The sequence below is a fragment of the Equus asinus genome, chromosome 12 (assembly GCF_041296235.1).
Source record: "Equus asinus isolate D_3611 breed Donkey chromosome 12, EquAss-T2T_v2, whole genome shotgun sequence".
NCBI lineage: Eukaryota > Metazoa > Chordata > Mammalia > Perissodactyla > Equidae > Equus > Equus asinus.
In genome coordinates, this window is record NC_091801.1 from 22,841,926 (window position 1) to 22,855,696 (window position 13,771).

General features: G+C 41.7%; 1 protein-coding gene across 24 annotated transcripts in view; it reads left to right on the forward strand.

Moving 5' to 3' along the window:
- Window positions 1–13,771, forward strand: part of ASPH (aspartate beta-hydroxylase) — a 208,407-nt gene that overhangs the window by 21,390 nt on the left and 173,246 nt on the right. For 3 of the 24 annotated variants that reach the window (XM_070481194.1, XM_070481195.1, XM_070481204.1), the window contains exon 1: window positions 9,721–9,863. The exons of 14 other annotated variants lie outside the window; for them this stretch is intronic. In XM_070481194.1, coding sequence (XP_070337295.1) covers window positions 9,854–9,863 — 10 coding nt within the window. In that variant the 5' untranslated portion in view covers window positions 9,721–9,853. Of the gene's footprint in view, window positions 1–9,546; window positions 9,864–13,771 lie in introns of those variants that run through there. 7 more of the 24 variants (XM_070481201.1, XM_070481202.1, XM_070481203.1 and 4 more) reach the window with 7 other exon arrangements.

A 13,771-nucleotide genomic window follows, 5' to 3' on the forward strand; every position in this document is an offset into this window, starting at 1 on the left:
GATTTGGGTTGCACAGTGTATATTTTTGTGAAATCTCAGGGAATGTGTACTTAAAATTAGAGCATTTCATTTTATGTAAATTTTACATAAAAATGATATTGAACTGTAGTTTATGATACAAAAGCTGAAGTACTTGGGGAAGTGAACTAATGTCTACGATTTATTTTGAAATGGATTATACATATAAAATGGATTAATGGATGTATATAGAGGGATAAATAGACATGCCATAAGCAGTGTAATAAAATGTTAATGGTAGAATCTAAGTGATAAGTATATGTGTATTCTCTGTAAAATTCTTTCAGCTTTGTTGTATGTTTAGAAATTTTCATAATAAAATATTGGGAAAATACTCATATGTTGTTTGTTTGAATCATATGAAATAGCCATTTTTGTGGGCCAAAATGATCAAATACTGGCAACCTTTTTGGGTCAGCCTAACATGATACCACATTTTGTCGTCGTTTTTATTTGTCTTTCTTCGACAGGGTATTGATATGAAGGTTCATTCTCGTCCACTCATTGTGCTCAGTTAGACTAGATTAATCTCTGGGTGGCAGAGGCTCTTGACCGTCTCCAGGACAGATTCCTTAACAGCCCAGTCAGTCTCCATTTCTAAAGGCCTCTCTCGTTTTCAGTGCAGAATTTCTAGTCTCCCGTTAGCAGCAAGGCAGGAGGGCCCGAAGTGGGGGAGGGGTAATTGTGCTCTGTGCATGGTCTGCTTTGGGGCAGTGCCCTCCTTGCCTCTCCCAGGTTCTAGTTTGTCACTAGTGCTGGGTAGGGAGAGGCCAAGTGGGAAAGGCCTCTGTCACCTCACAGGTCCTAGTCAGGGTCTCCTCTGCTGGTTGATAAGATCAGCTGGCCATGCTTGTCCACAAGCTGCAGCTGCCCAAATGCTCCCTCTGAGTTCTCTGGAAAGCCTGGTGAGGACCTCCCCATGGCATACAACTTCTTGCAGCCCTCCGGGGTGTCCACTTCTGGCAGGATCCCCCACCCGCTCTTGCTCCTAGGCGTCCCTTGCCTGGCATCAACCGTCTTTGAGTGAGATGCTGGTAGGATGGTACAAACCCCGGTACTCCTTTGCTGCCTACTTCGGTCCATGGGAAGCTGACATCCTTCCAGGAGTGCAGGCCGCTTGGTAGCTGTCACCTTTTCTCTGCGGTCATCCCTCTCCCGTTCTCCTGTGCAGCTTGGTATAGGGTGGGCCATGGGGTGCATTGCTTGAGTAAACATTCCCTGGGGCATGAGAAGTCAGTCTCCCTTTCCTGCAGGAACCCCTAGTCTTCATAAGACATTCTCTTGCAGTACTTCTCTCTCATTTGGCTTTAGGCAGGGGATTTTTGGAATTTATAAATGAGTATTCGTATCTTACTAACTTTGTTGAAAACTCAGATTCATTATTCTACAGAAATGTGGTTATTTAGCTTTTGGCAAAGTTGTGAAATTTCTATTAAAGCTGTATAGTTAAGAATGGTTGCAGTTCATGTAATTTGGGAGAAGGACACTGCTGGTCATGATTTCTTCAAGGAGTTGGGCAAACTGTACAGTCTGAGGGAACTGTCCCCACAAGAATGCCCACATCAGACACCAGCAACAAGTTTGGGGGGCCCCTTGGGCTACTGTCACTTCAGATCAGCTGGCCACTAACTTAGGTGTCCCCACAACCACTCACAGAACTCAGGAAGGTGCAGTACTTACCACTGCAGTTGTATTACAGTGAAAGGATAGAAGTTAGAACTAGCCAGTGGAAGGGACACATAGGGCAAAGGGGGAAGGTCCCTGATGCAAAGCTTCCATTGTCTTCAGGGACCTGTTACCTTCTTGGCCTCAGTGTGTGACAATATGTACGGGAGTATTGCCAACTAGGGAGCTCATCCAAGCCTTTGGCATCCAGAGTTTTTCTTGGGCCTCAATCTTGTACTACAAGCATGGCTGACCTTTAGTCTTCAGTTTCTTCAGAGATTGGAACTGATACCACCTGTCACAAAGCCTCATCGTAAATCACATTGTGAGACTGTCTGGTGGCCAAAGCCCCCAGGCAAACAGTCACTCCTATCAGGGAGGGCATTTCAGGGACCTAGAGATTTCCTCCAGGTAGGCACTAGCAAAGCCAGACAGACCTCTCTCTGGGTGAAGTTAATTCTTTACTATGCAATTTTCAATTGCTGCCATTCTTGCTTTTTACTTATTACTCTTGTTCAGCTTCATTATTATTAATTTATTTAGTAAAGGATTGTTGGCTGACCTCAAAATGTATCGTAATACATAAATGTATCAACTGTTTTTCTTGGCTTATTATTTTCTAATAACTTGACTCTGAGATGTCTATGTTTTGTAACTTAAACCTGTGTCTCCTGTGCATTTTGTGCTCATGTGTTTATATATACGGTCCTCTTTTTCCCCATTTGCATCTTTAGGACACTTTTTTGTAATTGCTGCATTCTTTTGCCCCAGAAAGTGGGAACTTGTGGGGAAGGTGGCTCTGGATCTTCTGCTGTCTAAATGGGTTAAGGTCAGAAGGCCTTGGGATAGGCTTTTTTGTTATTGTTCTTAGTTTTGAAGAAAGAACTCTTTGCTTTAACAGCTTTTCACCACCTCAGAGTTTCTGAATGGGCACCGTAACTCACTTTTCTTCATACCTTTTGCCACTCCCACTTCAGGAGACTTGTCTCGTTTTGAACAGTGTACTAACTGTTACCCACATGGACTGACGGATGTTGGACTGGCAGGGGCGTGGTTTTCCCTCTGAGATTGAGTCTTCTCTCTTTAGTGAATGTTCTGTGGGGAGAACTAAGTTTAAAGACCTAACTCGTTAGGCCTGGCAAGATGAACTAGCTTTGGGAGTTAGCTACCATGTCTATTGTGTTTTTAGCTTCTTTACCATTGGAGTTTGGGTACATCACAGGTTCCTCAGGTGGGGGGTGATGGACCATGTTTTGATTCAGTTGTTCCTTAGTAGGAGTACAAACATAGGCTTATACAAGGCTAGTGCTTCCTCACTTTGGGGTTCCAAAGGATAATAAAGGTTCCAAAAAATAGCTGGAGGCTGATATAGATAGGTGTTGCTAATATTTCACTTTATCTTACTTATACTGATGAAATGAAAATGCCTTTCTCAATTTTGTTTTCCTAAATTCTAAAACTCATAGCAGGCCCTTCCAGGCTTTTCTGCACAGGGCCAGTCAAGAGAGCAGCATTAGGGGTCTGGCTGTTGGGTCAGCTAAGTGAGCTGCGACACCCTTCCTGCTTGGCCTTCTCGTGTTCAGCCTGCGTCTCAGTCACCCAAGATTGATGAGTGAGGAATTCCTCTGACACAGAGCAGTGAAAACTTTATCATGGACGGATTTGGGTTCATAACCAGTGTTTGGGAACCACTGGGCTTCTTTCTTGTTATCTCTCTCAACTATTTGTAGGTCTTTTCCTTTTGTGAATTAATTTTAGGATAATTGAATTCATGGAGGTGAGGAAACTTGAAGGGACCTGGCAGTTCGGTTAAACTTTGCTGCCTTGCTTCTGAAGTGTTAGCAGGACGAGGTTTGATTACTTGTATAATAGCAAGAATTTGAGAAGGAATTTTCTCACTTATTTAACAAACGTTTGTTAGGTTCCTACTAGGTGCAAGGCAAATATGTAATGAACAAGGGAGGCTCAGTCCCTGGCTTCGTGAAACTTGCATTCTGAAGGTAGAAAAAGACTGGGAAATGAATTATTGCATAATTGTCTAATTACTAATGAAATAATGCCACGAAGGAGAAGCGCATATTAGAAAATGCTCTCACAGTAGTAGGGGAAGGCTTCCTGGAAGAGGTGGTATTTAAGCAGACAGAGCAGGAGATATCCAGGCTGGGGGGAGATCCATGATGGTACAACAGTGTTGACATTTCAGGAGGAGGGAATGGCCTCTGAAGAGTTCTTGAGACAGGAAAGAGCCTGGTGAGTATTTCTGTATCTGGAATATACACAGCTAGGGGAAATGACACAAGACTAAGACCAGAGTGGTAGGCTGGGGCCTTGTCAAGTAGAGTCTTACAGGCCACATTGAAGATTTTTATTTTATCCTAAGACTCAAGTGAAGCCATTGAGAAGGATTAACAGGGTAATGATATGTTCAGATTTAAAACAATTATTCTGACTGCTCTATGGAGCAGTAAAGGTTATGTTAAGGTTGTGCAATAGCCTAGGAGATGATGGTAACTTGGATATGGATGGCCACAGTAGAGAGGCAGAAATATGGGTGATTTGAGACAGTTTCTCACTTTTTCATGTCATGGCACACATAAATGCTTTTTAAAAATATGAGACTGGGGTAAATAGACAAGGATGACCCAGGTGCTGAGGGGAATTCATATCTGGGCATAGTTGTAACCTATTTGCAACAGCCTGATGGAGAAATTCTGATTTGAGAGATGGGTGTTTGGGAAAAGAGGAAGAATATGAAGTCAAGGATGAATTCCAAGTTTTTGGTTTAAGCAACTGGCTTGATGGAAGTGCTTCTGAGATTTAGAACACTGGAGAGGAGAGGGGAAAGATCATGGGTTCACTTGTGTACATGCTGAGTTTGGGGTTTTTGTAAGTCATTCAAATGGGATATTGAGTGGACTGATGTGTGGGTTTGGAGCTCGAAGGAGATAAAAATTTAAGCTATATGGAAGGTAGTTGAAGTCAGCTAGGGAGCTGGCATAGGACCAGGGCTTTTGGAATTTCTTCTTTTGCTGAGGAAGATTCACCCTCAGCTAACATCTGTGCCAATCTTCCTCTATTTTGTATGTGGCTCGCCGCCACAGCATGACTACTGATGAGTGGTGTAGGTCTGCACCCAGGAACCGAACCCAGGGTGCCGAAGCAGAGCATGCTGAACTTAAGCACTAGGCCACAGAGCTGGCCTCTGGAATTTCTACCTTTAAAAGTCAACTAAGGCCAGTGTGGTGCCATAGTGGTTAAGTTCGCATGCTCTGCTTTGGCAGCCCAGGGTTCATGAGTTTGGATCCCGGGTGTGGACTTACACAGCACTCATCAAGCCATGCGGTGGCAGCAACCCACGTACAAAATGGGGGAAGATTGGCACAGATGTTAGCTAAGCGACAGTCTTCCTCAAGCAAAAAGAGGAGGATTGGCAACAGATGTTAGCTCAGGGCAAATCTTCCTCACCAAAAAAAAAAAAAAGAAAAAGGTCAACTAGAGGAGAATGAGCTGGCAAAGGAGATTGAGAATTAGAAAGTTCAGAAAGGTAGAAGAAATACCAGATGATTCTGAAGTAATGAAGGTCAAGGGAAGAGAATGTTTAAAAAGGAGAGAGAATTCTGAGAGGGCAAATAAGATGAGGACTGAAAATTTTTTGTTGAATTTTATGATATGGAAGGCATTGGTGTGACATTGGAGCTACTGCACTGCAGAAGCTAGATTGCAGCGTACAGGTTGTCAGGAGTGAATGGGCAGTTAGAAAATGAAAGCAGTGAACTAACAGCTCTGTTGGGAATTATATCTGTAATAAGAAGGAGAAAGAGAGCAGGAGCTAGCTATGGGGTTGAGGGAAGATGCAGTAAAGGCAGAGAGGCTGGTGGTACAGGAGAGTGAAAAGATAGAGTGTGAGAGAGCTGAGGAATTAGGAGGAAAGCAGAGGACGAGTGCAGGTGAATCTAGGTTTGTGATGGTTGGCAGCGCACAGTCAACACGGTGTCCTCCTGATGGTTCGGTTCTCTCTGTGGTATAAGAGGCAATGGCATTTTTGAATATGAGAAGATAGGATACTTCAGCGGCAGAGAAGTTTGAAAGTCCTTTTGGGGATTGGGAAAGTGAGTTTTCCAGAGATGTGTGGTGGGATTGACAGGCAGTCCTGAGGGCTGGTTGTGGTTGGCGCCACTGTGTCCTGTGCCTGCTTTTCCCTTGGTGTGCCTGGCTGCCCCTGCCGTCATGGAGAACGTGAGTAATTGTGTTCGTCCAGGGAGGCAATTACGGCGGACTGATGCAGTGCAGGGGAGAGGAGAAGGGAGTCTGGTGAATCAGCGAGTGATTTAAATGGTGAACTACAGACTCTGACGATGGATGTGGAAAGATGTGAAGGCAGCAGGTGAAGAGGGGAAAAGAAGAAAGTAGAAGCAAGACAACTGTAGGATCCAAGAAGAAATTTTTGAGTAAACAAGCTGCAAAGATAGGATGGTTGTGATCAGATTGGCTGTTTTCATTCTGTGCATCACATACTCAGTAGAACCTAAACCTTCACGTATGGAGGTGGTGTTCCGTGGCCAGAGGTGGTCTATTTAGGTAGATTTTCCTCCACGTCTGCGGAGTTGCCGTTTGTTACTTTTGTAATTCTAAGCTGTTTAAGATTAGGTTTAGAATGGTAAAACTTGCTCATGTTTGCTTTGGAGACTCTATGTAGAGGAAAAGATTTTTGTTTTTGTTTTAAAGAAATGTATTTTTGGTATCTCATGATATCCTGCAGCTTTTCTTAGACCCAAACAAGCAGAGCTTTCTTAGCACGCTTACAGAATCTGTTAGGATGGTTGTACCGGGAGAGCTACAGAGATATTCACTAAGAATGGAGATGTGGTTAGAAGGTGGATTAGATCCGTGGTAAGAATGTAAGAATGAGTGTTGGATATAGAACAGAGGGGAACAAGGTCGCTGAGGATGAAGAAGGGAAGCGAAGAGAACCTGTCACGTTGGCCACACAGGAAGACGTTGAAATCACGTGGTCCTGGCTGGAATCGAGGTGTAGAAGACTTCGCTGAGGGGAGAGGGCACTGGAGGTGGTTGGTGACACTGCTGAGCGGGGTGGAGGGTAGTATAGTTGGATGGCATGGACCTCAGAGCAACAGGGTTTTTTTGTTTTCTTTTTAGGTGATAAGGAAAGGGTGGTCTGGAAATTGGTAAAACAAGAGTTCCTTTCCACCTGTGCCAGAGCCTGAGAATTAGGGATGCTGGGTGCAGCAGTGCAGCGAGTCTCTTTAGGTGTGGTCCCTAGAGCAGCAGCGTCCGATCACCTGGGAACTTCCTAGAGATGCGGATTCTCGAGGCCCTCCAGACCTGCAGAATCAGAAACTCTGGGGTGGGCCCTCCAGGTGACTGATGTGCTCACAAGTGTGGCAACCACTGCTGTAAATGACGGCTGATTGGCAGAGGGGAGGAAAGTAGTCAGTGTTGACCCATAAGAGGTCTGAGGATTTTTACCTAGTAGATGTGGGAGGCAGGCAGAGCCCTGAACATAGGTCAAGAATATAAGGTCATGGCTCTTGTGGTCTCTAGCGGCCTCAGCCTGATAATAATAGTCTCAGAGCACGTTAGACATCTGGTCTTTGCTTAGAGCCAGGAGTTTGCTGTGAGTTCCAGCAACTATTACCAGGAGTAGTTAACTATAGTTGTCTTTGCTAGGATTTTAAAAACATGATTTGCTATATGCAAATTAAATTTATTTTTAAACTTTTCATAAACATTTTCCATCATAAAAATGAGTTGTTATTATAAGAGATAGTTACTTGGAATTCAGAGTTTCTTTTTCCTTAAGAAATTTCATAGATTAAATGTTATTTCAGAGAGATTTGTCCTAATCACCCTATCTAGAATAAAAGGTCTGCCATTGTTGTGAAACTGAGAAAGGAAGACATTTAGTCTAAATGCCTGTAAAATTGTTGTGAAAGACAAAGGACCATTAACGTAGGATGTTTGAATACGGCTAATCAGGATTTGTCGAGCAGGAATAACCGCAGCTGTGTTGAAGAAGCCTCGGGGTGAAGTAGACCCAGATTTAAGAGCTGTGACTCTTGTCTCAGTTCAGCACTTGGCCCCAGACCTGTAACTGAGAATGCAGCAGGCCTTGTCCAGGCCGGTGAAGGGAGGCAAGAAACCCCGGCCCTCCGGCAGTCCGGGTGGCAGGCTAGGGTCCTGAGAAGTGCTGGGACTAGAGGTCAGGAGCCTTGTGCACTTGTCCTCTTTGATTCAGTAAACATGTCATGTGGATGACTTCAGCAAATATTTCCATGGCCAGTTTGTGCCAAGGTGCATTTTATAGGAAAGGAAATTGAGGCCCAGAAGTTGGATGACCTTCCCCAAATCAAAGTCAATAAAGAAGCCAGGTATTGAAGCCTGGTCTCTGAGGTCTGAAACGGGCTACCTGCCATGTGAGTGTGGTGGCTGGGTTCCCGGTGGTCCCAGGAAGGGTCTCTTGTCACTCTCCCTCTCATGCTGAAGACAACAAAACAAAAGAAAGCTTCTGAAATATTTGTCTAAGAAATTTGTGTGATGGTGGGTCATCTTAAACCGCTGTCAACAAATGATTCCTTATCTTGTAACATTTTAGCCAGCGCTAACTCGAGTGGGACAGATCCTTGAGGAGAGGAAGGGAGGACATGGCTCTTGGTCAGAGGACACCTAGGTCACTCCTCAGTTTTGCTTCATTGGCCCTGATGCCTTGTTCTCTCTCCCAGCTCTGGACCATCGAATGTTGGTGCCATAGGTTGCTGACCCCTCTTCACAACGTCAAGTGTTTGATTGTGTGTGAAGCTTTCAATTTGACTGAAAAAGTTAAAGATTTACAAACAACTTTAAAGGCTGCTGCATTGCCCTGGATACTACTTGTGCTAAATTAATTTAGTATACTAATCAGAGCTCTGATGAATTCTGTGAACCACTAATCTAAAAATCAGGGAATAAATGGTACTAGAATTGCTGGGCTGGTTTTATTTCCCAGAAGAGAATATTTGGAGATGGGGTTGGAGGAAGGTAGAGAAAAATCAGAATGCAGTTGTATAGTCTCTCTCTTTTTTTTTTTTTGAGGAAGATGAGCTCTGAGCTAGCATCTACCACCAATCCTCCTCTTTTTTTTTTTTGCTGAGGAAGATTGGCCCTGAACTAACATCTGTACCCATCTTCCTCTATTTTTCATATGTGGGATGCCTGCCACAGCATGGCTTGGTAAGCAGTGCATAGGTCCACTCCTGGGATCTGAACTGGTGAACCCTGGGCCGCTGAAGCAGAGCATGTGAACTTAACCACTATGCCACTGGCTTGGTCCCTGTGTAGTCTCTCTTTAGGTCCCTCTCTGAGATAATATTTCCTAGATCACCACTCTTAGTGCTGGAGAGCCCCTTCTTTCCCTATCCCCTCCTTCCACCCTTCCGTCTGTTCCTTCCCTCCTTTACTTTCTCTCCCGTCCCATCCCCTCTATGCCTTCCTTCCCAGCTCTTTCTCCTTCTTCTCTAGTGGAACATTTTTTTATTGTCCCTTTACTTTTGCTGTTGGAGGAATTAGTCTTGGGATGGTACTGCCTGTGAATCAGAATTCTAGAGCTTTAATTAATTTCTTACCATTTAGGCTTCTGTTTCATGCAAACAAACTAAGTCACGGTCTTTTCACGTAGGCATGTGGTTAGATTCTGAAGGGCCAAATCAAGCTGTTTCTGGGCGTGGGGCCACATTTTGTAGCAAGACTTGTTTCAGTTTTGAATGATTTGGTACGTAGTCTAAAACCATTAAAGACTGATTCCAAGAAAACAAAACTGGCAGTACAATTTGTTCCATTTCATTTTTTCCTGCATGCTTGATTTTTTTTGGAGTTTGGATTTGGGAGATAGGACCAACTGAGAAAGGAATCCCATAAGTGGGAGCAAGGCTGTCGAATTGTTAGGAGTGCATGTCAGCCTGAGTGGTTAGCAGTATTTGGCCATGAGGAAGAGGCCTCTAAAAATAGCTGGTGAGCTGAGTGTGCAGGCAGGTCCGATTTCAGGTCCGGAGGCCTTGCCCGTGGCAGCCCCTCCAGAGCCCTCGGAGGGACGGGCATGCGGCCTGCCCCAGACCCGCTCATCGCACGGTGATTTTTTCCCTTCAGCATATATTATTTATGGATTGAAGAAATCACAATGGCTGAAGGTAAAGGTGTATTTTTACTGTTTGAGTTAAAAGTGGTTTGGGATCTAGCTGGCAGTTTTTAGCTTTATTTTCAGTTGTGCGCTGTTCAAGTATTTTTGACTACGTACTTTGACTGCCTCTTCTGCATTCTATTCTATTTTGAACTCCTGGTTTTCAGAGTAGTTTAGTTTTTCACAGTAGTTTAACCTTTCAAGGAATAATCTGTCTTTAGTCTGAATATGTTTTGGTGTCTTGACTCAGAATCTCTTTTAGTATGTTGTGCTACCAGAGACCACATTTTACAAACTTCAGAAAAATGTGGAAGCGGTCTTCCATAGTCTTCTAAGTTAATTACAGTGAATTTGAAGAATTGTGTGTCTTTAGATCTCATGTAAAATTATGGGAAATTGAAGGCATGCGTAAGTCCCATCTTGTATTAATGAGCACATTTAGTTGGCTCAAGCAAAGACTTAGCATATGTGGAAACTGACCTAATTTTGGAGAAGCAGAAATGAACGCAAAGAAAAGGCACTAGGATTTTATTTTGCTTCTTCAAATTGAAACATTGGCCTTCGAGTGCTCTTTAATGACGTGTTGATATAGATTTTTGTGTATGTTTGCTTTTGTTTTACTTTGTAAGTTGATTATCCTCCATTTGATTGAAAGCAAGCTACGTTGGCTTATTATATTGAAAATTAAAGAAAAAGATTTGATGTATTAAGACTGCTTCCAACCCTTAGCTGCCTAGGTGACCACTGGAAGGGTTCTATTATTAACATGGAGAATATGACATTTCTCCTTTGAACAGTTTTGAATAAACGGTTAGGATAGGTCGCTTGACTATTCCGATAAAGTGCCTCATGAAGCCATGAAGAAGAATCTGAGATCTCTATCTGACTTTTAGTTCTCTTGGAACGCATTTCTCCCCTTCTCCATGGATTACATAATCTACACAGTGAGGCAAAGTCAGCTGTTACTTCTCACCTACTTTGAACAGTTCTTGGCTCCCAAAGGGTGACATTTTGTAACATGGAAAAATAATCAGTTTGATGAATGGCTTGACGGTTTTTACAAACTTTGTGTGTAGCGTTTTTGTATAACTATGAAATCACCAGCAGTGCTAACCAAAACTCGTAAATGGTTGATTTGTAATTCAGTTAGTTGTAGACCAGTTAAGTAATTGACTACTGTTCAGGTGCTGGGGTGCATCTTCTATTTTCCCTTTCCTCAACGAAATAAATAAAATCCCCTGTTGCTCCTAGACCCGTCTTTATTTTGGAGGGTCACACGTCCCGTTGCTCATCACGGTAATCTTCTGCGTTTGGTAGTATGTAAGACCAGTTTATGATTTGGAGGTCACTGCTTTTGATGGTCATCATGGAAAACAGTGAATCACATAGTTCTTGCCATATTCTGAACCCGCATTAAAAAAAATCTTTTTGGCTAATCTCTGGGACTACAGGTCAAATATGGAGCCAGAAAATGAAGTGAAGACTCCTAGATTTACTCTGACCTTAGAAAATAGGGCTGACTACGAAGTGTTCTTCCAGAATACCTTTGGAACAAAGTACTGGTTTCAGGTTTGCCTAGGGAGTTTTAAACCCTCCTGAAGGGTTTATCTTACTATGCTTTTTTAGTTTAACTGATCTGCCCTTTGGGACTAGGCACACCATATTTAGAAAGTGACATATCAAGAGTGTATGATTTGGTGTCTATTAAAAAGTTCCTCTAAAAGAGATGTCTTAGGAAAGGCTCTTTTCTATAATTTACTGTTTTGTTCCTTTATGGAATTAGTAAATATTAACAGTAATAAGATAAATAACACTGGGGTGACACCTCATTCATTTGACATTATAAAGGGATAGATAAAATATTGCTGCTAATTTCATATTCTAGCTAAGTAATGTTTACTCTTTTTGGACATTTACCTTTTAAAATGATAAATCTAAGAAAAGTTATTTTGAATGAAAATCTCTGAGACATTATACATTTTATGCATTTTTAAACAGTTTAAGATAATATTTTAGTGACAGAATCAATATGAATATCATTTCTTTGTACTAAAGATTATTTTAAGGACTATTCAGGATTTGCCTCCAGGCATCAATCATAAATGGCCTCCTGCCACTGTTCTTTTCAAGGTCTGTGTCCACTCTTGCTGCTGGTATTCATGCCTCTTATAGGCCTTCCCTCATCAGCTTTAACTCTCTTGGGTTAGATGTTCTTTAAAGTCTATTCTGTAGTTTTGTGCAGTGAGTTAGGAAATTTGATGGAAGTTGTTAGAATCATGTCTAAAGTCAATGTAAATAGATTCTAGGTAAAGGTGTATTCTTTACTGTGCTTGGGTTTCTCTCTCCATGCCCTTCCAATCCCTTCTCTCTGTTTTGATGCATGCATTTATATAATTTTTAAAAAAAAACTTGTTCCACTGTTTACTTATATTTGGTGGTGTAAGAAACTTAGATGAGTGTTACTGAATTAACTTGGATAAATGATGCTTTCCTTTTGAGAATTTCAAAAATTTTCCATCTCCATTTCTGTTTTAAGAAAGACATAGAACTGGAGAAAGAATTGAACTTTGAATTCAAATTATCATTTTGTTTATTAGCTATTTTATTATAAGCTTATTTGAAATAGCATTGTCTTGGGTGTACTTTTATCCAGGTACACATTTTGAAAACTAAATTATTGAGTAAAAATTGTATCATGTCTGGCACCTGTATGCTGAATAAATATGTGGAGTGGATAAAAGGATGAACTGTTGATTTAACCTTACCATTTGCTAGTTAATACGGAACAATACAAGAGACTAGTGTCAATTACAAAATGTCCAAGAGGAGATAAAATCCCAGTTTTCCTTGACTCATTTTAAATAGAAAAATTAATTTTGATTCTTAGAGGCAATAAGTAGCCAAGAGAGGAACATTCTTAGTCATTAACTGTTATAGTTCCATATTTGGAAGTAAATGGATGTTCCCAAAGGCATTGTTCTTAGTATAATTAGTATTCTATCTGTATGGGTATTATGCATATATCTATATGTTATATAGAAACAGGGGTTTTTAAATACAGTATTAAAAAATGTCTTCATGTTTATAGAAGCTTAATAAAGTAACACACAACATGGCTACGAATATGGGGTGCTCTCCTGCCCCCACTGAAGCTACGCGCTTTTTCCTTTTCATTTTTTTTTTGGTGAGAAAGATTAGCCCTGAGCTGACATGTATTGGCAGTCTTCCTCTTTTTCCTTAAGGAAGGTTTGCCCTGAGGCTGACATTTGTGCCAACCTCCTTCCACTTTATATGTGGGTCACCACCACAGCATGGCTTGATGAGTGGTGTAGGTTGGTGCCTGGAATCTGAACCTGCAAAGCCAGGCTGCTGAAGTGCAGTGTGCTGAACTAAACCACTAGGCCACTGGGCTGGCCCCCACTTTTTTTTTTTCTTTTTAAAAATTTTAGCAGTGCTTTATTTTATATTGTTCTTCTTATTTCTATGCTTAAGATACATAGGAACATCAGAAATCATCCGTTTCCCATGCCAACATTGCAGAAATTTTTACCTAGGCTCCCCCTCCCATGGCTATGTTCAGATAATGAAACAGTGAAGCCTGTTTTAAGTGGATTTAATATGCGACGCTGTGCCCAGCAAGGATTTCTTTTAATGTATAAATTTGGTTTTTATATAGCCAGCTTTTAGGAGACTCTTAATAGATCATGTTAGAAGCAAATTAGATGGCCATGTGTTATTTGGTAAGTATACTTCTGTGAATTCACCATATGATTTTTTATAAATCTGGCCCTTTTTGATGGATCTGTTACAATTTAAAGAACATTAGAAAAGGAAATTGACTTTTTCTTTAAGAATGAAATTTGTCTTATTTAGTCATCATAGTTTTATATACTTAAATATAGATAAAGATGTGTATGT